The 25,856-nt window shown below is 42.7% G+C and overlaps 2 protein-coding genes across 5 annotated transcripts in view; one reads left to right on the top strand and one right to left on the bottom strand.

Annotated features, from left to right (window-relative positions):
- BSX (brain specific homeobox) overlaps window positions 1-25,856 on the top strand; it is a 233,360-nt gene that overhangs the window by 92,799 nt on the left and 114,705 nt on the right. The window contains exon 2 of one of the 3 annotated variants that reach the window (XR_014815511.1): window positions 2,698-2,803. The exons of the other annotated variants lie outside the window; for them this stretch is intronic. The gene's annotated coding sequence lies outside the window, so the exon portion shown is untranslated. The remainder of the gene's footprint in view (window positions 1-2,697; window positions 2,804-25,856) is intronic. 3 annotated transcript variants of the gene reach the window in all.
- The window catches only part of JHY (junctional cadherin complex regulator), a 61,385-nt gene that overhangs the window by 6,580 nt on the left and 28,949 nt on the right, over window positions 1-25,856 (bottom strand). For both annotated transcript variants that reach the window (XM_005667440.3, XM_013979491.3), the window contains exons 4-6: window positions 19,541-19,654; window positions 10,835-11,493; window positions 6,008-6,302 (exon numbers count right to left, since the gene is read on the bottom strand). In XM_005667440.3, coding sequence (XP_005667497.3) covers window positions 6,008-6,302; window positions 10,835-11,493; window positions 19,541-19,654 — 1,068 coding nt within the window. The remainder of the gene's footprint in view (window positions 1-6,007; window positions 6,303-10,834; window positions 11,494-19,540; window positions 19,655-25,856) is intronic.

Here is a 25,856-nt window from a genome sequence, read left to right as displayed (position 1 = left end):
ACTTCTACACAGCAAGGATGAAAAATTCTGTAAATGAACTTGTCTGATTTGGAGTTCCCTTCATGGCTCAGTGGAAGTGAATCTGACTATCCATGAGGATGCAGGATCCATCCCTGGCCTCGCTCAGTGGGTTAAGGATCCAGCATTGCCATGAGCTGTGGTGTAGGTTGCCGACGTGGCTTGCATCTGGCGTCGCTGTGGCTATGGTATAGGCCAGTGGCTACAGCTCCAATTCGACTCCTAACCTGGGAACCTTTGTATGCCTTGAGTGCGGCCCTAAAAAAGACAACAACAACAAAGAAAGAATTCGCCTGATTCGAATGTGAAACGTTCACAGTCAAAACTCTTTGGGTGCATCTAATTCTAAGGGTCAGAGAAGATTCTTTCTCAAGAAGCCTTTGGATTAAAATAATTGAAACATTAGTAACATTAAAGTATATAAAAGAAATATTGTTCACTCAAGGCATTTCAAAATCATAAATTATCTTTAAGAGAATAGTCATCACCCGGCAAAACCACTACAGCTGCTTCCTGCCTTATAGGTGGATCTGTTCATACTTTTATAAAATTGTCCCTGTGCCACAAGTTATTTTGTTTTTTTCCACTGAAAATGTTACTACTATACTATATTTCCTTGTCACTAAATGTTTTTTTACAAAAGTGTAATTTTTATGTATAACATTTGATTGTCTGTTGAATTATTTAGTAAGTCCTCTGAAGGTCGAACATTTAAGATGTCCCAGGAATAAGCATTGTTGGTGGGCTACTCTTATTATTTCTTTGAGATCAGTTAAGAGACGTGAGATGATTGAGACAGAATCATGAACTTAGGGCCATTCATGAACATCTCTGTCAACAAGGCATCAGAATACTCTTTTTGTCCAAGCCTCGATGACACTGGGTATTAATCACATTTTAAAACCTTTAGTACTTTTTTTTTTTCTTTTTAGGGCCAAACCCACGGCATATGGAGGTTCCCAGGGTAGGTGTTGAATTGGAGCTGCAGCTGCCAGGCTACACCATAAGCCACAGCAACATCAGATCCGAGTCGAATCTGCGACCTACACCTACAGCTCACGGCAACGCCAGATCCTTAACCCACTGAGTGAGGCCAGGGATGAACCTGCAACTGCATGGTTCCTAGCTGGATTCATTGCTGCTGCTCCATGACAGCAACTCCCCTTTGGTACATTTTAATAGGAAGTGAACTCAGTTATGCTACACTTTGCAATTGCAACTTTGTTCTTTATCTGGGCTAGGCCATCTGTGCCATTGTTTTGCAATCACCAAGTTATCATCTATTTGACAAAGTAAACCAATAAGGAAAGAGGAGAGAACCCCAGTCACATCCAAGTCATAAATCCAATTTGTCCAACACTATGAGAGAATGATGATCAGTGCCCAGAAACCACATCCTTAGTCTGAAGCAGCTTAACTTTAATCATTCCACTGACTCACAAAAGGTATATGGTGAAGCATGAATAATTGCTTATCGCAGTTGTTCCTGTTGCCTTTCTTACTGTTAATTACCTCAAATAAATAGCGTGGATGTCACAGAAAAACAGAGCCACAGGTCTAGCATTACAGACTGGCATGAAGGAGAGAGTGTGGCCCAAAGGAGCCGTCTCCAAATGCCACTGACCCCCCGACAGGATGAGCTGCTTCGAGGGAAGAGATGCTTCTCAAGGGAAAACGACGGCTCCTGACAGTTTGTTCTGGGTGACTGGCAATGAAAAATCCTGGATTTACTTGTTTGCCTCAAGTAATCCTGATTGGTTCTCAGTGCTGTCATTTTGTTTGATCTCTTTCCATCAGAAATCTTTTTAACGGCTTTACTGGGATAAAATTCACACACCACAAAATTCGCTCATTTGAAGTTGTAGGATTCCACGGGTTTTGAATATTCGTCAAGTTGAGCAAGCATCGCCACAATCCAATTTTAGAACATTTTCATTATCCTAAAAAGAAACCCCAGACCCATTAGCAGTCAGTCCCCTCCCCACCTCCTCCAGCCCTAGGCAACCACTAATCTACTTTCTGTCTCTTCAAAAGGCTCTCATAGTAAAATAATCCCTAGCATTTACTTTGATTTTACCTCTCTTTGGCTGTTATGAGACCAAGAGGTCCCACTAGCACCATGCCCCCCAATTAAAAAAAAATTAAATCAACAATAATCTTCTCATTAGGTCTCCAGATGCAGGGGGAAAAGACAAGCAGGTTTGCAATAGGTTTGATGTTCGATGCTGTCTTTGCCTGAGATGCACAGAGACGGACCTCAGGCAGCCCCGGCTCCAGCTGATAACTGACCAGACCAGCCCTGCCCCTCGGAACTGGTGTGTCCACCCTTCGTCTCTTTAGCACAGTTCGAGTAGGATTTCCTGGGGGAAGGTTTCTGGCAGTAATTAATCACACTTCCTCTCAAGCCAGAAGAGTGACTTTTATTGTAAACTTGGGGTCAAATGTGCTTGAATGGAAAATGACATTGACTGTCCCGGGAGGACTTGTTTCAGCTCTGAGATGTGCCCCCGCTGTGGGGGACACTGCAGGGCTCTCTTCCAGAACATTCCTCAGATGTGTAAGGGTGAGAAAGATACTCAAAGACGGGATGAAAAACAATGCCTCAAATACTGGGGACCAGCAAGTGAAGGAAATTTGCTCTGCGGTTGCTAAACTTAATCCGAATAAACCTCTTCTTAGGAGCAGTGAAGCAGCAACACCCAGATTGTCTGTGACAGCAAACACATGAGTTAATCACTGCAGCTCAGCTCAACACAGTCAGCTGTCAGAGGACTCCTTTAAGCAGGTATTTGGTGGCGGGTGGTGGTAGATATTTTTATACTGTTTGTCATCCCTTGCACTGTGTTAATCTCTTACTGCCTGACGTCTGGCTTCAATGGTGTGGACAATGGCTGAGGATTCATGAATCGGTCACCACAGAACTGCCAAAAGAAGAGGGACGGCGCTTGGGCCTATTATCTTGACAAATCCTTGGATTTTTCACGTGATTCAAGTCGATTCCCTTGGAAACCAGGAGATTTGCTTTGACGAGGAAATGGGCATGACCTGGGCAATGCGTCCCCCTGTCTGGGGCCCGGCGACCTGCTGTCCAGTACAAAGAGCTCGGGTCTCAATCACTTTAGCTTCTGGAATGGCTTCCCGGACAAAGAGGGCTTCTGTGTTTTGTAGGACGTAGGCTGAAGGTGTGGGATGGAGAAAACGGATACGTGGGGAGTGGGGATCGTAACATCTCTGAAGGAAAGCGCGTAGGGAGGGATTTCCCAATTGGAAAGAGGGCTAAGGAGGCAGCAGGAAGTGGAAGGTCTCTTTGTTCCCCCTCCCCGCCCTCCCGATCTTAGATGGCAGTGACAGCATCCCTGGGTACCATCCTCTGCCTTCTCCTGGGAAAACATGAATTCGGACTGTGCAGAGGGGATGGGGGAGGCGGGGGGAGGAATCTCAACACTTAGTCGACACCTGCTCTTTACTAGGTGCTAAGCTAAGGTTTAGCACCGTAATAAGTACATGAATAATACGTACATTATGTCACTTAATTACCATTCTGATTGTGCATCTGAGTTAAGAGGGGCTAGGTGAGTTAAGAAGTTCCCCAGTCACAGAGAGATGAGGTGAGGAGAATGAAGAAATATCTGATTCCGTGACTTCTATTAAACTGCTCCCTAGGAACTGAGTTCAAAGCTTGCCTTTTCAACAATAAGCCACAGTTGGCAAGAACCCTAATCCAGAAGGTTCTCTTCCGAGGTAGTGTGTTTGAGCTATTTCTTAGGCCCTGGTAACCCATAAATTCCAGAGTGAACAGGACGCCCTCACCTTGAGACTGTGTTGGCTCCTAAGCTTTGAATACATTTCCCTTTAGAAGTAATAATATGCATGGCGTCTGGCTTCCTAGCCTGGTTTACAAACCCTAACCCATTCATGAAGTACTTGAAAACAGTACCAAATCATACCTCAGCACTAACTACCATGTAAGGATGTTTCTGTGGAAAAATAAGTTACTTGTGATCCCAGAAACACATTTCTTCTTATTTACAATAAAGCTGGGGGTTATTCTAGCTCCAAACAACCACGAGTGGTTTCCATGATGTGGGAAAGAATTAGGGACCCCAGCAGGATGCAGGGTGTGAGGGAGTGTCAGGTGAGGAGTTCAGATTGGGGGTGTGTGAAGGAGCAGAGGAAGGGACCCTAGGGTTTGAGCGAGCTGAAGACCTGGGCTGAGCAGGCTCTAAGGTGGGGGCTGCAGCAGTGGGCTGGGGCCTTTATATGCATCAACCTCTGAGGTCACGTCTCAGGAGAACACATCAAACCAGTCGTCCTTTTCTTCTCTGTGCTGTGACCCAGTGTCATTCTAGTCCAGCTTTCCCTTCTTCTCTCCAAGGCTACCCTTTCCTTTTTCTCTGAGGATGCCAGGTGAGGGTCTGCTGACTTCATGATCATTTAACTTCCTGGGGTGCTTTGCATCTGCCCCGCACACCGTAGAGCAGCCTTTGTAAAACACGGATCTAACCATGGCTAAATTCTTCACTGCCTCCTACCAGCATGTACCCCTACCTCCCAGCTGAGAGGCTGGAGCACCCCCGCCTTCTTCTAATGACAAGATCCTTGAAGACCTGGCCCCGACCTACTTCTCAACTCTGGACACTCAGCACCACCCAGTTTGAGTGACAGCAAACCCTGAAATGCTTCAGTTCCTAGCATGGGACGTGTTCTCCTAAGCTTTGGAACAAGGTCCCTCTGCCGGAAATGTTCTTTCAGTCTTTCTCCTTTTGTTAACTCTCTGTCATCCTCTAAGACTCTTGACGATCACTTTCTGAGGCTCTGCATGACCCCTGGGTGGGGATGTGACCCCCCTTTGGGCTCCTCTGTGCTCCTCCTGCGGCTCTCTTTTTATTTCAACACAATACCAAAGCCATGTACACGCGTGCCTTCCCCAGTTCCACGCAACTGCGAGCTCATTCTCTATACATCCCAGCACTGGACACTGTTCCCGGCAGGAATTCAACAACTATGTCTTGAACTGAACTAAGGATGGCTCCCTAAAACTGCCTTACAGTGGACATCTCACTCTGGACCCAGACCCTCTTTCCCCCAGCTGCTGGGAGTGTCGTCTGCTGTGGCTCACACCTGAGTCCCTCCCTAAGAACTGCCCTGAGTTAAATGGAGCTGCTGTGCCCCAGCAGTAGTCACAGCCAGTGGGTGATCCTGGTGTGGGAACAAAAGCTTGGGTTCCTTGCCTTTGAAAGGCCATGCCAACCTTTGAACCCTAGTGGGCTTTGCTGTGGTGTCTGTTGCACCTGCCTCAAAGGTGCCCCTTCTCCCTGGGCCTGGCCCTGCCCCTCCCCTCACAGGGGTGGTTCCTGAGGCTCTCCTTACAAATCTCCATTTCTGAGTCTGTTCCCCGGGGACCCCAACTCACGACAGGCCTATTGCTTCCAATGAGGAGGAAGCAATAAATCCGAGCACATTTCCCAGCCTTTTCCTTACTATTTGACACCAGAAACAACTGATCTTTGGGTTTTTGTTTTTGTTTTTTAATTGTGACAGTGGAGAAACACAGAGGACTTAAAAAGGCTCCTTCGATGCGCCTTCCTTTCTTCCTGGCAAACCTCTCTGCCTCCCACTCCCATCTCCTTTACTTAACAAAAGAGACCTGATGCAAAATATTGAAGTACACAAATACGCTGGTAATGGTGAATCTTGTAGTGAACAAAGAACACAGTAAAGCTTGGCAAACATTTCAGAAAAGCTCAGTCACTGGCTAGCTTGGGTGTTTTACCGCAGGAACTGAGGTGAGATGAAGCCAAGAAGAGTTTTCATGGGGTGGGGATGGAGGAGGGGGAGGGAAGATGGGGGGAGGGGGAGATGTGCACCCCCATTCCAGGCCCATGATAAGGGGGATGACAGTCAAGGTCCCTGTGTAGTATTGAAATAAAAGGTTATTTGGTTAAACAAAGAAAAAAAGGTTACTTGGTAAGTAAAATGCTTTTGATACCTTAGGGCCACTTCTTTTCCTGTGCTTTTCCCCCTTTTCCAGTTGAAACAGATAGCCTTCAGAATTGCTGCGGCTAATTTTCACTTGGTTTCTTTGGCTTTTCTCTGAACTGAGTTGGGATTCACTTTCCACCCTTGATAATATGGGTGGAAGAGTGACTCCCGATAAGGCTCCTTCATGGGGCTGCACCTCGGTCAGCTGCATGAGGGCTTGCTGATGCTGCTCCATTATCTGGGCGAGCCGGGAGTCGGGAGATGCTCTAATAGGTTGGCTGTCAGAGGAAGAGTGGAATTTCCTTAAAGAGGAAGAAAAAAGGCACAAATCTGTTAATAAAACCCGGATACAGAAGACTTTTAGCTTAAAGGCCTTCTGAACCATTATATTGATGCATTTATCACTCTCCCAATCAAATTAAGGTCCTTTAACTTAATCTTTTCATAAGTACATTAATTTCTTATCTTAATATCCTCCTATTTTTTTCTATAGAATATGCTAGCCCTGGCTTAGAACTTTCATTTAGTGCATCCAGAATAGAGAAAAAAAAAAAAAAACAACAACCCACCATTGTGAAAAATCAAGGACCTCCTCCACCACAAAATACCTGGAAATGTTGGATTAAATTAAACATCATTTTACTTACATAGCTGAATTTATAAGAGAGACAGGAAATCTTCAAAGACCATAAGCTAAACAAGAACCAAAACTAAAGCAGATTTTGGATACGCTGAAGCTACAGCTTTCTTTGAAGGAATTCTGGACTTAAGTGCTTGAATTTCAACATTTACACTGGGATGGGATGTGTGAGATCTTGGCCTTGTGTGGGATAGGGAATCTGAACTGAGATGCCTGTGTGAAGGCTGTCACCCTTGAAGAGCTACGCCCTCAATAAAAAGGTGGATTAGTGAAAAACTCATTGACCAGCCTTGAGAAACAAGAGAGCAAGCTTATCTGAGTCTAGGCTCTGAACTGGAAAAAAGTTCCCTGTGAATATCTATGGGACAATATTTGGAATTTATATTTACCTTACCCATATAATCATGGAAATCCAGCATTAAGAAATTAACATAAAAATAATCCTGGGGTAAGACCCCTCTGTTCATGTCTGGGAGAAGCAAATACAGAAGTTCTCTGGAAGGATACATTCCCACCCAAGCCTGCCTTGCTGTCTGCACATCAGATGGCTAAACATAAGTTCACAATCCAAAATCCTAGAACATATGAGGAAACAACCTACCAAGTATGAGAGTCAGACACACGAACATGCATATGCGCGCGCGCATACACACACACACACAGAGTAGATTTCTAGGTAACATTCATAAGTAAACATTATAAACGTGCAAGAAGAAATCAAATTCCTGAGAAATGTATTCTGAAAAAAAAACAGGAAGGTTTTAATTGAAACCATAAAGAAAATTCTAGACATGAAAGACACCATCCCTGAAAATGTACATCTCAGTGGATATATTAAAGAGTATGAAGAGACTTCTAAACAGGAAATTTCTCAGAAAAAAACGCAGAGAGATAAGAGTTTGAAAATAAGAAACAATTTAAAGGACACAGAGTCTAGCTAGAATAAGAGAATCAAATATACATCCATTTGGTGTTCCTGAAGGGAAAAAATAGAACAGACATAAGAGACATAATATTCAAAGGGGAAATGGGTAATAATTCTCCAGAATTTATGAAAGAGATGAACTGTCATATTTCAGAATAACAGAAAAATCACAAGCAGGATTACAAATTTCAAACCTAGATGCTTCACAGTGAAGCTTCAGAATACCAAAAACCAAAAAGAGCCCTCAAAACAAACAAGAAAAGGAAAAAAAGACCAAAAAAAGAGAATTACATTGACAAAAAGACTTTTCAAAGAAATACAGAAACCAAGAAATAGAAAAAACAGTTTTTTCAAAGATTTTAATTCATAGAAACTATAAGATACAGAGCAAGGTTAAACTATAAGATACAGAGTCAAGAAAAGAAATTTCAAGTTTACCATGGAAATGCACTTGCTGCAAGAACTTCTTCAGGAAGAAAATAAAGCAGAAGAAAGAATGTGAGGCGAAGACATTAATACACAATAGGTTAAATGTAAAACAGCGTTGACTTTACAACAATAATAAAAGCAATGAATAATTTCTGAGGTGCTGGATACGATTAACATGTGTGACAGAAGGGGTGACTGGATTAGATCAATCCCATGATTTTGAATATGTCTGGAGGAGAATCAAAATATTAATTTAGTGCTAGACTAGTTAAGTATATAAGTTAATATATTATTTCCAAATCAGTAGAGGGAAAACATAACAGAAAATTCTATCAGTTCAATAGACAATATTAAAACAAAGAAGCATAGAAAAAGTTGGGTGGGGGAGTTCCCATCGTGGCTCAGCAAAAATGAATCTGACTAGCATCCATGAGGATGCAGGTTCAATCCCTGGCCTCGCTCAGTGGGTTAAGGATCCAGTGTTGCCATGATCTGTGGTGTAGGTCGAAGATGCGGCTCAGATCCTGCATTGCTATGGCTCTGATTTGACCCCTAGCCTGGAAACCTCTATATGCCCCAAGTGTGGCCCTAAAAAGCAAAAAAAAAAAAAAAAAAAAAGTTGGGTGGTTAGGACAAATTAAGATGGTAGCAATATGTGTGAGTATCACAAAAAATGTAAGTAGTCTAAAGTTTAAAATCTGCCCACAAGTAACATCAAAAGAAAAGCCAAACAAAAAAACACATGAACTAAATAGTTTTAAAGGAAAATTCTATGAAACTTTCAAGTAACAGATAAGTCCAATTGTATATGAAGTGTCCCAGAGGATATAAAATAGGGTAATAATTACTTTAAGGCTGGTATAATTTTTTTTTTTTTTTTTTTTTTTTTTACTTTCTAGGGCCACACCTACAGCATACGGAGGTTCCCAGGCTAGGGGTCCAATTGGAGCTGCAGCTGCTGGCCTACTCTACAGCCACAGCAACGCCAGATCTGAGCCAAGTCTGTGACCTACACCACAGCTCACGGCAACACCAGATCCCTGACCCACTCAGCAAGGCCAGGGATCAAACCCGTATCCTCAAGGATACTAGTCGGATTCGTTTCCACTGCGCCACAGTGGGAACTCCCAAGGCTGGAATTAATCTTAATAACACATCCAGATGGGGCCAGTGGCAGACTGGAAAATTTTAGGTCAGTCTCACTTCCTGCCTGTGAAATATTAAATCCTAAACAGTTTTAACAAATCAAATCAAGCAGTTTATTAAAACAGTGTGACAAATTGGGTTAATCCTAGGAATAAAAGGATGGTGAAATATTAGAAAATCTGTTAATACATTTAGCCACATTAAAGGAGGATATTTTTCAATTGATGCAGGAAAAGTATTTGATAACGTCAAACACCTATTTATGTTAGAAGTTCTTGGGGGAGAAAAAAAAAGGAATTGGAGGACACTTCCTACTCAGCTCCCTAACTACTAAAAATTAAATATTTTTAATGGCAAAAAATGTTAGAAGCGCTCCCTCTAAAGTCAGGAAAAAAAAAAAAAGACAAGAAGGCCTGCTTTCTATCTATCATTATCTCTTCTAAGAAGCTAATTCTGAATCTTATTAAATGTACTTTCTGTACCTTTAAGTGTAGCACTTAAATGTCTCCTGTAATTCATATGTGTAAAATTGTGCCTCTACTTTGAAGATGAGCTCCTTGAAAGTTCTCATGAATCATACTGTATTTGTTTCTTCTATAGCATCTTAGTCCTATTTCAGCCATATCAGGTGTGTAATAAACACACTGGATGACGTCAAGAGATAACCCCCCCCAATTGATGTTTAAAATAACTTTTTTCTTCTAGTTATGGGAGTAATGCATCTACATTGTAGGGAACTTGGACAACTCAAAGTATAAAGAAGAAATCAAAAATAACTCCAATCTCTTACCAGAGAGAACCACTTTCGACATTTTGGTGCATTTTTCATCTTCCGTGCACATTTTAACATAGTAGGAAAAGCTCATATTCTGTAGGTGTTATTTTTGAACCTTACTATTTTCTCTTTATAAAAGCATTTCCTTATAAGCATAAATTTTAATGGCTACACAATATTAAATATTATAATTTACCTAAACATTTCCTTACTGTTAAGTTATTCCATTTTTATCAATGATGATGTTTACACATACAGATTTTTTTCTGTATTTTAGATTAGTTTCTTAGGATAGACCCTTACAGGGTTGGAGATAATTTGTTTCCTCCAAACATTACTTGCAACTCTCAAAAAATAATATATATATTTTTTTGACTGAGTCCCTCTGTCTTTCTCTTCTCCCTCCAACCTCTGGCTTAACTACACTGGCAAAAGTAGAGGAGACAAGGAAAAAAGAAATACATCAAAAGTGGACTATTTTAGGAATTCCCATTGTGCCTCAGTGGGTTAAGAACCTGGCTAGTATACATAAGGATTCAGATCCATCCCTGGCCTCTATCAGTGGTTAAGGATCCTGAGTTGCCACAAGCTGCCAGTGTAGGTTGTAGATGTGGCTCAGCTCTTTTGCTTCTGGGCTGTGGTGTAGGCTGGCAGCTGCAGCTCCAATTCGGGAACTTCCTAGCCCAGGAACCTCCATATGCTGTAGTTGTGGCCCTAAAAAGGAGAAAAAAAAAAAGTGGATTATTTTAGGCAGAAATCAGAGTCAAGGACATTAAGTGAATTTTTCCTCTTACCTGACCATCACCATGACACTGCCCCCACCCTCTTCCCCCACCTGCCATCCCATCTTCCCTCTCCTGTCTTTCCCCAGCAGTCTCTCATTTCTCTAGAAAACCATTTGAGAACGTGAAATCCTTACCATAGTATTTCTAAGTTCTTATATTTTGTTTCTGTATAAGTCTGTTTGGGTTGCTGCTTCTTATCAGTTGATCCATTAACATTCACATTAGAAATGGATTGAAAGCCTTTCTGGCTAAAGGACACTTGTTTCTCAGCAAGTTCATGAAGGTAGTTCAAGTCCGTATTGGAAAGAGTGTTGAAGTGTAGCTGCTGATAAAATCTTTTCTCTTCTTGATCTTTGTGTCCTCTTTCTCTATTAATATTCACCACTGTGTGATATCCGGTGGAATTTTTATATAATACCTTGTCAAAGGCCTGCTGTGGGGGAGCAAATTTATTGGAGGTTACTGCGGGACCCTGGCTTCTCAGTACACTTGAGTGCTGGACATCATTATCCGGGGCATTCATAACCACAACTGTTTCATGTTTTACGGAAGCATCGGTAGGCTTATTGTGCTTTTGCTGCTGTCTGGGAATGTTATTTTGGTTTCCTTGACTGACAGCCAGCTCTTCAGTCACCAAAGACTTCGGGCCATGCCGGTGCTTATGCTGTTTTCGAACCTTGTGCTTGGCTGGTCTTCTGGAGGGCTGCTGGCCATTGGTTGTTTCAGAAGGTTGACCTCTTGGTCCACTGCTTGATTTTGCACTTTCGTATTGAGACCAGTGTTCCTGGTAATCCTAAAAAGATATTTTTAGTTAATGTAGAGTTACAGGATTGGCACTCTTCACAAATTTTAAATGAGTGATTTTCAAACTGAGCATTGAGCCTTCTAGGAAGATGACCATGGAATTGAAAGGGCATAAAGAGAACAGAGGGTCCTTTCCTAATCTCAGGCAATGGGAGAGCGATGAGCTGAGGGATTCCTCCTGGCAATTTCAGATTATGGATTTTCTAGAAAGAAACAGCTAGAATGGGCATTCTATTAAGGGCAAATCCTCGACTTTTAAAATGTTGCAAATGAAGCATTTCCAAACTGGAGGGCGAGGAGCAGCTTTACCTCTACAGAGCTGCAACAAAGGAAGTGCAAAGCAACATCAAAACATGCAAGTTTATTTTAATTAAAATAACGATTTTAAAAAATCTTTATCAGAATGAACATTAGTGATTCGCTTTACCCACCAAGTACAAGTTTAGTATGAAATACAATTCAGATGATCAGATCTCCTTACTCATATAGGTCAGAAGCTAGAAATGACCTCTTCACCAGATGAAACAAATTAGATTTTATTCAGAGCATTATAAAAGAGTCTGCCATAGGACATCTGTGAAACCACAAGGGTTGTTTTGCTTCTGTTCCTTAATATAGCCTGTACTTAGGCAATCAAACATCTGGGGGAAATATTTCAATTTCAGAACAGTCTTTATGCTTTCCAAAGTCTTGTAACAACAAAATGTACTCCTGGTATAATAGACACACTATGTAACTATATTGTGCTAAGCCATTTAGACATATTTTCCAAGGAATAAAGCACTCATTACTTTGTGAAAAACTAGCTGAGTTAAGAGGCCTTTGGAAAGAATGATTAAATGCTTACTGAAAACAGTAAGATGACCATATGCCTCAGGGTGTTATATAACTGCAACATATTTCTTCCTTTCTGAGCACACATATAAAAAGCCTCTGTGCCTGTATCTATGCGACGTTAATAGAAAAATGCAAGTTACCCAGCTTGTTCTAGAGAAAAAAAAAACCTGAAATGAGTAAATCATGTTTTTGCTCAAATTGTTTATTTCAGCTTGCTGTGAAAAATGATCAGATTATTGCGATAGGTTCAACTTTTATTTCACTTTTCTGATATCATTGCTAAGACTCATCCTATCCCTGTATAATGTTAAAGGATATTCTACTTCTGATGAAGTCTCATAATGATAAGGTTGAGATTATTAAATTTAAAACAGTAATATACACTATTACTTCTGATATCAGATTTTAAGAATGGCTTATAATTTGAAATTTAGAGCATGTTGTTCTTAGAATCTGAACTTTCTTGTGGATTGGCCAGGTTCTGATTAGCTCCTCTAAGCTTTGAATTTTTATCTGCAGTGCTCTGAAAAAGAAAAACTTCCCTTTTTGCATTTCAATTAAGAAAGGTCCTTTCTTGGAGCTCCTGCTGTGGTGCAATGGCATTGGTGGAATCTCTGCAGCCCCAGGAAGCAGGCTCCATTCCTGGCCTGGCACAGTGGGTTAAAGGATCTGGCGCTGCCACAGTTATGGTGTAGGTCACAACTGCGGCTCCTATCTGATCCCTGGCTTGGGAACTCCCTATTGCTGAGGGGCAGCCAAAAAAAAAGGTCCTTTCTTTCATGGGGTATATTGAGATACATGGGGTTGGGGGTGGGCAGAATGTGAGCAAAAGGAGGCTTTGCAAATAGCCCCAGAGCATCCTTCCTTGTAGTGGATTCAGGAAAAAATCGTCATTTTACACTTTTAAGGGTGTGTTCATGAAACAGAGCCACTCTCCTCATGGCTGTCATCACTGTTCCTGAAGGTCAAAAGAGAGTCCCCCTTTACTCTGATCTAGAAATATTTATCCATGCTGAAAACATCATTCTCTTCAATATTTGTCCAGCCTTTGAATTGCTAAAAAAATAAGTGACAAGGCTCTCTTTTTTTTTTTTCCTGCTGCCATCTGACGGAACTTGTCCAGTTCTCCCTCCTCAATCCCACCAAACAACCTATCAAGAAATTTTTTTCCCTGGGGTGCCAGACCCCAAATCTTGGGTTGCCACTTGGTCTTAATCGTGTTACACCTTTGCGGCTGCCAATTCCGATTACAATCCTGCTCTTCCCAGGGAGCTTTGTCATCAACGCCAAGGACTCATCATGTCAAGAAACTTCAGTGGTCTCAAGTGTTAAATCCACTATTCACGTAAACATAAGTGCCCAGAGATGGCCTTTCAGTCCCCAGAAAGAAAGACGTTTACGGGCTTGACGTGATTCCTCTCACCTTCTGAGCAGCCTACTTGAGATCGGAGGTTTAGTGAAGATTTGTTACCTACAATTGAGGCACCAGGTGTCACTCTTTAGGTGGCAAGACCCGAGTTCCCTGAAGTTAATAGAAAAAGCCGTTCTCTGGCTGCTTAATCTCCATCAGCACTGAAATCCTCTATTTCATCCCCCTCTCCCTGGGGTTCTTTTGTTGCCAACATTCACAATCAGTCCAGACCACATGCGCTCAGAATAACTGCTTAATGGCAGGAGGTTGTCCCCACATACACAGAGCAGAGTCTTCTGGCTGGAACCTTAGCTCTGTGGACTCCTGGTGCCTAATGCTGAGAAGATAATTTCTTAGTAAGATCTGTTCTTCGTTATCAATGTTCCGTCACACTGTGCCGTCCACAGGAAGTTCACCCCCAACCCTGTGGAAGGGAGCATCTGGCTGTTCCCCTGTCATGACTCTTCTGTCTATGTGACATAAGCAGAGAGGGCAAGGCATCCTTTGATGTCCACCGAAAATGTTCATCGGCTTTAAAACAAAAGCCATTCTTGTCCTTAAGTCACCCTGATCCACCCTGGAGCCCTAAGGGTTGTGCCTGGGCCCCAAGATTAGCTCTGACCTAGAGAGGTTTCTGTTGTGTTTAGTACCCAAAAACATGGGTTCTTTGAGTTCAGGTTTTACATTCCATCTGTGAAAAGTCATACAATTTAGAGAACATATTAATTACCTCTACTTTCCAGCACTAGTTTAGAAGGACCCAATGTTCAGATGAATAAAAAAGTCTAGCTCTGTTGATAGTGTTAGAGGCAAAACCAAATGAAGAGCTCTTGGGACTTCCCATCATGGCTCAGCAAGTAATGAGCTGACTTCCATGAGGATGTAGGTTCAATCCCTGGCCCCACTCAGTGGGTTAAAGATCCAGCGTTGCCATGTGCTGCAATGTAGGTCACAGATATGGCTTGGATTCTGCGTTGCTGTGGCTATGGTTTAGGCCGCCAGCTGCAGTTCCAATTCAGCCCCTAGCCTCGGAACCTCCATATGTCACAAGTGTGGCCCTAAAAAGAACAGAGAAAGAGAGCTCTTTGGAAAGGTGGGAAGGTTACTTAGGGTGTGATTACAAGAACTTTAACATTAATTAGTCAAAGATGCTACGTATCTTTCACACTATCACTTCTTTTCCTTGTCTACAGAGTCAAGAGTTACTTTAAGAGTTGTTTAGACGCAGGAAAGAAACTGTTGTGTTTCATCCTTTTGAAAACCTTACTTAACTGGGGCACTTTCTTCTTTTCCTTGTGAACAACATTCTGCTTCCCTGGGAAGGATCTTCCCTGGGCCCTTTCTCACTGGTTGGCAAGGGTCTGGCCCTTCGCTAAGTACCATGACTGGTTCTGAGCACACAGCGGACGTGGGATTTGGAAAACCTGTGAAGATTCACAGGCGAGCACACAATGATTCAGGATGAGACTTAGGTGGACAGGTACGGTGAAGAGGGAAGGCTGGGCTTGAAGTAAGGACCATAGGCACATGTAAGGCACTCACCCAGAAAAGGATGAGGATGACCTTCGAGTCTCAGTATTTTTAAAGTGAAAATACACAGGCTTAAGTGGTCTCAGGGACTTTGTTTCCAGCATATCACCCTTCTTTTCTATCTTCAGTTTTTCATTCTTCCCAGCATGTAAAGGTGTTTAAGTCTCTTCTAAAAAATTGAAGTAATCTCCTTTACTTGATCTCATTATCTGGTTACACCTCATCTCTCTTTTTTTAAAAAATATATTTGATCCCAATTTTATTTAGTTTTTTTTTTTTTTTTTTTCCCCATACCCATGGCTGTGTGGAAGTTCCTGGGCCAGGGATCAACCTGCCCCATGCCGTAGCAGCAAGACAATACTGGATCCTTAATCCACTGAGTTACCAGGGAACTCTGAACCTCTTATCTCTTAATCCACAGCCAAGCATCATAAAAGGCAGGCTGTGTTCACTTCCCCACCTCTTATTCTGAGCTCCATACCCTGCAGGAGAGGCCTTATTCTCACCACTCCCCCGAAACTGCTCTGCTTAGGCCACCAGTGACCTCTTAGTCACTAAATCCTATAGAACCATTTTCTCTAATTTTCAGTTTCTTCAAACTTACAAAATTATTTCAAACTTAGCAGAAAAATGGCAAGAAGAGCACAGAGAACTCCCAGATGTCCTCACCAATTCACCACTCTTTAACATTTCACCACATTTCATCATTCTCTCTTTCTGGGTCTCTCTCTCTCCATATGTAGACAGACACACAAACATAACATTCTATCCCATATATTGTTCGTACCCTCCTTCCTTAGTTTGAATCATTTGAGATTTGCAAATATGAGTTGCACACATGATTCCCTTTTCGTGGGCACCTTTTTACATGTCTTGGTAGAGTCTGACCCTGCTCACTGATTTCTCTTGAAATTTTCATGTCTTGGGTTCCATGACATCATTTTATCCTGGTCAGCTTTCTGCCTCTCTGGCAGTCCCTTTGCCATTTCTTACCTCCTCTTCTGTACCTCTGCTCACCCTTTATATTCTTACGCATCTCTCAAGGGCCCTGTTCTTGACCCCCCCACCCCACCCTGCCCCTGCTTCTCCCATTACGCTTAAGTCCTAGGGTCGCTCAGCAGTTCCCAAGGTTGCAACCCACCAGGGAATTCATATGATGCAAGTACACATGGGCCAACTCAGAGGTCTGTCCCGAGTTCCAGGTTCCGCTTCCCCACAGGCACCTCCAAACTCAACATCTGGCCCACCCCCGGTGGCCTCATGCCCTCCCCTCTTTCATTCCCAGCACCAGAGCCACCCCTTTTCTTCCTCAGTGATGTTAGTGCTGCTAATCAGACACTCAGAAACCACTCGCTTTCTCTCTCCTACCATTTCACTTGGTTTAAGCAATTGCTAAGTTTGTTAATTCCCCCTCCTGACTGTCTCAAGGCAGGGGGTGAGGGGCATCAGGCGCTGTCCTCACCCAAAAGTGTAATCCAGCTGGTGGAATAAGATATACCCGCCCTACTGCAAAGTGAACTAGTGGCATAGGAGCGTGTGACACAGAGCAAATACTGCCCCCTTCCAGTTCTCTCCTGTCTCTTGCAGAAGTTATAGCAGAGGTCACGTGACTGGCTTCGCTGTCTCTGCAATTTTACTCCTTTCCAAGCTATTCTTCAGACCTTGGCTAGAGTGAGTTTTCTAACACCTGAGCCCAGTGTCATTAAATCATGATGTTGATGAAATCGATGATGCTTAAATGTTGCCAATGGCTTCCTGCTCTCTGCAGGATAAAATTGAACATCTCCCTCCCACCTCTTTTTATGGCTGTACCCATGGTATATGCAAGTTCCCAGGTCAGGGACTGAATCTGGGCTGCAACTGCACCTTTAACCCACTGTACTGGGCTGGGGACTAAATCCTCACCAAGTCACTAACCCACTGTGCCACAGTGGGAACTCCAGATGGACATAAAAAGCCTTTTGTGGCCCCTCGCCAACCTGCCCAGCCCCGGTCCCACTACCCTTCCCTCATACTTTCCCCTTTAGTTACTCAGCTCTAGGTAATGCCCAGGTCAGACTATATTCCCTACACTTCCATACCTCTGCTCCCATTTGTCTGCTTGGCACATCTTGACGTGTCCTTCTAGGGTCAGCTCAAGTGCCATCTCTTTTTAGAAGGCTCTTCCTGTCTTTTGAAGGCAGCACTATGTGCTCTTTCAGTTACTCTGCATTTTATACCTGCTTTGGTATCCCTGCATGATAATGATCATGTAAACATCTTTCTACTTCCACTAAAGTTCTGAGCTCCTTGAGGGTAGGAGCCATTTTTTTAAAAAATAAAAGATCTTTTGTCAGATTTTATTTGTTTTTCTGAAGAATTTTTTTTTTTTTAAATGTCTTTTTGGCCAGCCACCTAAAACCTAGTGCCTGGGATTTAGTAGGTACTCAATAAATATTTGTTGCATGAATTTCTTTGATCTCTTATTAGTAGAAGTTATTCAGAAAAGTGAGTAAGATTTACTGAGGGATATGGAGATGCTTTTGAAAGTCATCTTTCAAGAAAAAGATTTCAAAGGAGGCTCATTTTCACTTGGAGATTTACTAAATGATCTTTAGATGGTTTTTAAAGTCAACCATTAAATATTGAGCATCAGCTTTGGGCAAAGCACTGTGCTGGGAGAAGGAGGGAAAAATACAATGCTAAGGTTCAGGCAGCTTATAGTGTCGTTGGTACAAGAGAAACAGAAGCAGCAGCTAATGAGACAATGGCCAAACAGGATAAACAAGTGTTGCTGTTACTTTATGTCCAACAATCTTTAGATGTCTTGCTCCTTTCCTCCCTCAGGAGTTGGTTAGAAACAAGTTCTAGTACACTCAGATTAAACAGCATTCTTTTTGCTTTCTTCTGTAGAGTTTTTTTTTCTTTTAACCTTGATTATTTTATCATTGGCTGAGATGCGTATACTCTTCCATAGTGAACTGTGAAAGCTATAAGCTGCAAGAATCTTACATGCTTCAAGTGTGTTTTCTAATGTAATGGAAGTAACTCCAGATAAAGGATCATAGATTGATAGCATTTTGCACCTGGAATGGACCTTGTTGATCATTTCGGCCAGTGCTTCATTTAAGAAAGAAGAAACTTCAAGATCTGCCCAAGGCATGCGTGAAGCAAATGGCAGGTCAAGCCCAGAAATTCTTGCATGTCTTCCCACCCAGTCCATTACCCACAACATGGAACAAGCCTTAATGCATTTCTTCTGACCCCTCAATCCTGTGGGCCAAGCTCCCTCAGCGCTCTATTGGGTCTGGCACAAGATCATGTCCTCTACGTCCAATGCCAGGAGACATCTGTCCCCATCCCCCCAACTTTGGGCTGTGGCCTCCCTGGCATCAGCTTTCAGGAAGCTACAGGTTAACAGATGTTTTCTTTTCTTTTTTTTTTTTTTTTTTTTTGCAACTAAGAGTAGCCTGGAGGTCACTGTGGAGGAGAAAAGATGATTTGAGCTGTCCTTCTTTTCTAACTTTTCAGAAACTGGAATGAATTTCCTTCTTATTATTACCTTTACCACTGTACATAGTTTTCACTGATGAAGTCCACAGGCTGTACAGGCTGGTGATTTCAAAGGGCTTACCCTCTGAAGCAGGTATAAAATGGGTTCCAAGAGTGACTGGTCCATGTAACTCTATACTCTGCTTCAGGAAGAAATCAGCTGCTAGTGTTTTTTTGGGCCCTTCTAGAAAAACAGTCAGTGGGGACAGTTTCACAAAAATCTTCCCTTAAACCACACTGTGATTTCAAAGCTGTAAACCCATGGCCAAAACCAGGATGTTGTTATGCTAAATTACTAGGTAGCAGGATTTCACATCCTGCAAACGGGAGTTCAGTGAGGCTCTGGGGATTTGCACCCATTTTAGGTACCCTGCACCCCATCACCTACGGATACCATGTGACTGACAAGTCCAAGGAAACAGATTTGGGAGTAGCACAGAATGCAACAGTCTTTTGGAACTGTGATTTTTTTCCTGCCTGTGTTTTCTCCATGCCATTGCTCTGAATGTTTCCAGAATGATCTGATGATTTTCCTCTAGGAAACAGAACTCTGGAAAAGTGGGTAGGGTTGGCTGGCTGGGCATAAGTTGGTCTTACTCATTGGAAGGCAGGTAACAACTCTCAGGCATCAGAATAAACTCTTAAGTGATAAGAAGTCAGCCACAAACATCACTTAGATTCAGCAGTAACCCTTGAAACACACTTAAAATTCAATCTAGCAGGTGACCTTTAGCTGTTGGGCTCTTTGATGCCATTTGTCTTCAGGGTCGATAGCCGCATTTCCAGTCTCTCTGGCGTTCTGAATAGGCGTCTTGTCAGTTACTCTGATGGGGTAGGAGATCTAAGGGGGTAAAACACATACAGCATGTTAACGGGATTCATTTTAGTCTTAGGGGCATGGGGCTCAAGCCTGTGTACTCTAGAGAGAGGTCCTGCAGGGCTACGTTTTATTTATAGTTCATTTCAAGGATTCGTCTCAGTCCTCAGGGACCTGGATTGTTCCTAAGGAAAATGGGAATAAACAATATTTTCTCTTGCAGGGATGAAGTGAGAATTGGTGTGTTGAGGTCAAACTAGTAATTACTTTAAATGCTCAATACATACTCAGGGGATCTGGTTTTAGGACAGCTTTTGGAGCTGGATGCTGAAGCTCATGTTGGAAATAATACTACACTCCAAGATGATGATAAGAATAACAACAATAGAAATAACTAATATACACCGAATGCTCACGGGATGCCAGTGGCTGTCCTAAGCACTTAGTACATATTAGTTATTCTCGCAACAATCTTATCAGGTATGTACCTTTAATATCCCCTTTTTGCAAATAAGAAAACTGAGGCATAGAGAGGTTAAGTAACTTGCCCCAAATTAACAGCTAGAAAGCAGAGGAGCCAGGCAGTCTAATTCCAGCGCTGGTACATTTAAGAATTTTGTGGAGTTCCTGCTATGGTACAGTGGGTTAAGAACCCTACTGCAGCAGCTCAGGTCGCAGTGAAGGTATGGGTTTGATAGCTGACCTGGCACAGTGGGTTAAAGGATCTAGTGTTACCATGGCTGTGGTGTAGGTCACATCTGAGTTGTGGCTCAGATTCAATCCCTGGCCTGGGAGTGTCCTGGCCTGGATGTGGCCATTTAAAAAAAAGAAAAGAAAAAAAAGAAAAAAAGAAAAAAGGAATTTTGCTAAACCAACTTGCTTATGGGAAATATCATCTTTGACTTGCAGAATTTTTAGTTTTGGCAGCCCAATGAATCAGAATGATGTAGATTAGTGGTGCTTAACTTTAGATATTAGACTAACCTAAGAAGCTTTTTAAAACATATTAATGCTTTAAGCCCATCCCAGACCACTTAAGTCAAAAGCCCTGGGGGTGGCCCTCATCAGTCTTGTACTTTAAAAACTTCCCAGGTGGGTCTAACTTGCAGACAGGTTTGGGAGCCAGTGATGAAGGCAGCTTTGTGGAGTTTAGGTCCCCAAATTATTGATGGGATTTAGGTTCCCAACTTATGGAGGTTCTCATGGCCTCCTTTAGCCACCTGCTTTAAATCATGAAATTAGATTGTTTCTGTGCTCTATGGAATTCTAGCTCCCAGGAAGCATTTCAGAAAGCAAATTTAAAGTTCTATGATGGCAAAGATTTGGGAAGTATTCGAGTATAATCTCTAGTGCTTCTAGTCCATCCCTGGTAGACGTTCCTCCCCTCACTGCCTAATCACATGCCCCCTCCCGAGGCAGGAGTTATCTGCTTGTCTGTTTTCATAGAGGTTTAAAGATCATCTATGGATGGAGAAAGAGAGAGGGAATAAGGCCACTCTGCTTTGTCACTTGCAAATGCTGGTCTCCTTGTTTCTAAACTGATGTACTTAAATTTAAAAATTTAGATTCAGGAGTTCCCGTTGTGGCTCAGTGGGTTAAGGATCTGACGTTGTCTCTGTGAGGATGTGGGTTCAATCCCTGGCCTCGCTCAGTGGGTTATGGATCTGGTGGTGCCGGAAGCTGTGGCGTCAGTCACAGACACAGCTCTGGTCCAGTGTTACTGTGACTGTGGTGTAGCCTGGCAGCTGCAGCTCAGATTTGACCCCTAGCTGGGAACTTCCATATGCCACAGGTATGGCTGTAAAAAGAAAAAAATTTTTTTCAGGGAGTTCCTGTTGTGGCTCAGTGGTAACGAGTCCAGCTAGTATCCATGAGGGTGGGGGTTTGATCTCTGGCTTTGCTCAGTGGGTTAAGTATCCAGTGTTGCTGTGAGCTGTGGTGTAGGTTACAAGTGCAGCTTGGAGCCTGCGTTGCTGTGGTCCTTAGCCTGGGAATTTCCATATGCTGCATGAGTGGCCCCAAAAAAGCCAAAAAAAAAGTAGATTCAGGATTTTATACTTGTTTTGCTAAATTTTCCCTGGTGGGAAAGCAGAAAGAAGCAGAAAGGTGTAACACTGGGAAAACTTGGGGTTTAGAATCTGTTACGGTTGTATTTAAATTCTCCCTCTGCTGTTGACTTTGACTTTGTACTTGTGCAAACTAGTATTCAATACAGAAAGAGTTAAAAATACTCATTAAATGTTAAGTAGTAAGCATTTGAGGATGAAGATAACCTCATTCCTTACCACTCAGGGTGGCTTCTTAGGCACAAGAAAGCCGATTTGTTTCTTTTGTTTGGGGTGTAACCGTCTCTCTATCTGAATGTCTTTGTATCACAGTTGTATTCCAATATACAGATAGGGCAGATAGACAGTGTGGAAATTTCAGTACTTAAAGATTGATCTGAAAATGGGAAGAAAATGAAAATAACACTTCTCCATGTTTGAATTTTCACCGCTAATGCAAGGAACAAAATGTACACTATAGGACCACGGAATTTTCTGATTATAAATGGAAGCAATCAGCAGGTTTTGAGTGATTACCTACCCTGCAAATGGAAAACTTCGCAGCACCATGGAACACTTTAACTTGAGCTGAAATGGGAAGTTTGGAGTTATAAATATTCAAGGTCAGGAACCATTTCTCATGTTTCCATCTCTCAGGCCCTCTCTGATTCAAGAAATACAAGATGACTATAAAAGTACAAGGTTTTACAACACTTGTCATTATTTTCTCAAAGGCTTCAATCCCTTACTATCATGATGTTAAACAGAAACCCGAGTCATTTCAAAGAAAAATCAACTCTGTCCCAGAGGAGAAAATGAAGGTCAGGACAGGGGGGAAAAAAAGCGTCAAGAGGCTAAGTGGGTGAGGAACTAATCCTTTTTAAAATCTCAAACTCGGGATGTCTTGGGCAAACTGGAGCCTGGGAGAAGTTGGGTTTATTCCTAGATCTGCCACTAGGAGATCTGATTCCCTGTCTTTTGTAAAGGGCGCTTGGGTTACTTTGATTTTTCATAGGTAATATTAATTGTTTGATTAACAATGGTGAGATCCTTTATAGAGCTCTGATGAAAGGTTTATAAATGAAAACGACATTGGCCTCCTGCACTGCCTTCCCCAGAGAATGTAGGATAGGCAAGATTTCCACCCACACAGGCTGTTTGGGTGGAACTCGGCTTCTGAATCACCCTGGTGAGTCTCTGGGTGAGTAAAACATGCTTCTACATTATCTCTTTGAAAGTGGAATGGGACACAACCTCTGCCAGCTATTCCTTTTTTTCCCCTTGGTGAACCATTCTATTAATACCAATCAAATCGAGAAAATGATCAAATGAAATTGCATTTTGAGCATCATAAGCTGTGTAATGTCTATTCTGTTAAATTGGGGCCTATAATTGCTTCTCTACTGAAAAGATACAACAAAGACAGCAATCATGGCATGTCATTATCCCAGACTAGAAAACCGGCCTTTGCTGGGAGGACTTCAAAGGCTTGTGGTTCTCGAATTGCATTTGGCGGCTATTGTTGAAGCGCGGGCAATCTTGATTAGGTGTTTACACTGAGGTAAGGCGCAGAGCAGAGCGCCTGAGTGCCTGGGTCTAGAGCCATTAAAAAATTGTACATTATGTTCCTGGCTTTGAAGTGAGGGTTTGTATGTAGGAGAGCAACTCAGATTGAGTACAGCTGAGCTAGATTGGGCTGCTACTTCTCTCTCAAAGAAACTCATCAGGTTCTTAGAGAAGCAGCACTGCAAAAAAAAAGTTGATGCTTTACCAAGAGCTCTGTGAATTAATGTGTTTCTGCAGAGACACACATATTGAAACGTTGAAATAGCGGATCACTGCGAAGGCTTGCGATCACTGGAGGTTTGGGTCCTTCCCCCCACTTTATATTATTTTGTATTAATAACCTTATGTGTGAATATCTTGGGGAGCCTCACATTAATTTATTAGGTTCCTTGTTATTCTCTTTCCTTGATGGTATTAACAATGAGCACATATTCAAAGGAAAACAGGCCAGAGTCCTGTTTTTCTAAATGTGGAATCTGCTCACCAGCATTCCAGCACCATCTATGACTGAATCCTTCTCTTGGGGACATAATCAGTGGATTCAGTGGCCATGTCTTTGTTAACTTGGCTAATGAATGATCTGCATTATGAACTCAGGCCTGTTTCTAATACGTTTTGCTCTGCATCTGTTTATACCCGCCGACATCAGCGCCGCTGCCACCTGTACTTACACTTGGCCAGCAGAAGGGGTGAGGGTGACAGCACAAAGAGCCTGCCGCTGTTAGGCCCCAACACGGGTATTTGGAACAGCAGTTTGAATTATCTGGGGATTTGTATTAATTATCCAGCTATTTGGAGACAAAACCCCTGAAACATTTTGGCTCTGCTGTTGGCCATTTTCCCTATCCCATAGAGCATTTCGTAATGGATTTAGCACGGATGTGCTCAGTGAGAATTTGCTGACACTGAGACCTCTGGGTATATTATTTTATACATTCATTTTCTGGGTAAGATACTCGAGCTTTTAACACCCCCCAAACTAATTATGCCAGGCACCTCCTTAAACCCTCCAATGCTTTTCTGTTGCCCTTTACCTTTAAAGGTTTATGAGGCCCTGCCTGCTCTAGTCTTGGGCCTCCACTTTCTGCTCTCCTCAGGCTGTACTGTTTCAGGTCTACTTTGGGCCACGTGCTCTGGGTCTAAGCAGAAGCCATTCTTTGCCTGGAGACTCCTCTTCACTTATTCTGATCAATCCCACTCGTGGTTCTAGCCTTGGCTGAAATATAACTTCCTCCAGGAAGCCCTCCCTGATAACCTCCAGGGGGTTATCATAGATGCACCTGAGCTCTGACCTTAGTGCTCTATACTCTCCCTTGTGTGATGAGTTTCACCCTGGTCATTATGTTTGTCTCCCCTCTGGATGGCAAGTCCCACGAAGACACCAAAAGGAGGGCCTCTGTGTGGGCTGTCCAGCTCCAGGCCCATGAGCTCCGTGGTGGCTCTGAATGTGCCTGGCCCATGCATGCTCAGTAAACATTATTGAGTGAGAAGATCACTTTACATTGCTCCCTGGATGCTCCACTTACCTCAGAATGTGTATAATCTATTGTTTATCTGTCTAGTTTTGTGGTTTATATTAAAGGGTGGCTGTCAACAAAATAAGGAAATTCCCTTGTGGAACAGTGGGTTAAGGATCCAGTGTTGCTGCACTTCTGGTGCAGGTTTGATCTCTGGCCTGGGCGCTTCCACATGTCACAGTTGTGGCCAAAACAACAACAACAATAACAACAACAAAGCAAGGTGGAAACTAGGACCTCATCTCTCTTCCCTCCCTTGCTGGCTCGGCACCAGGCCCACTGGCCCTTCAGCTCTCCAGCCCTTTGCATTTGCTGTTTGCTCTTCCAGGAAAGCTCTTTCCTTAACTGTTTGCATGGAACTCTCTCACCTCCTTCATGACCTATTTACAATTGTAACCTCTATGCCCAACACCCCCTATCTCTCTGCTCTGCTCCATCTCTCTCCCCAGCACTTATATCCCCTTCTAATACACTCATTATCGGTTCTGTTTACTGTACGTCTCCTCTGATAGAAAGGTAGCTGCACAAGGGCTGGGATTGGTGTCTGTTTTGTTCACTGATGTATTTCAAGTACATAGGACAGTGCCTGACAGCTCTTAGTGATTGTATGCAAATAAATGAAGCAATGAACCATTTTCAAGAAAGCCACAAAGATTTTTAGGAATACCTTGTGAAACCTTTATGAAGGTTGATTAGCGAGCAATCTAAACTCTATAATACAACTAGGACTATGTAAGTCTGACTTCTGAATGGTCACAGCCTTCAAACTGCTCCATTACTAAAATTCTTCAATAATTCCATGTCTTGTGGAGGAAAGGCTTTGACTCCTTAGCACAGTAGTTCTGAAACTTGAACACGTATCAGGATGACCTGGAGGGCTTGCTAAGACACAGGTGTAAAGGCCTTACCCCAGAGTTTCTGATTTGAGAGATCGGGGATGAGAATTTGCTTTTTTAATGACGTCCTAGGTGATTCTGATGTTGCTGGTCCTGGGACCATATTCTGAGAGCCTCTGCTTTAAAGTGACATGAAAGGACCTACGTGAGAGGCCTCTGCCAATTTCTCTAGCCTGCATCCCAACACTAACATCCTCACAAT

This window comes from Sus scrofa, chromosome 9 (assembly GCF_054392235.1).
Source record: "Sus scrofa isolate SSC_HxYL_T2T_F1_AM1 chromosome 9, Sscrofa_HxYL_maternal_Yorkshire_Landrace_v2.0, whole genome shotgun sequence".
Lineage (NCBI taxonomy): Eukaryota > Metazoa > Chordata > Mammalia > Artiodactyla > Suidae > Sus > Sus scrofa.
This window is presented reverse-complemented; position numbering and strand designations above follow the sequence as displayed.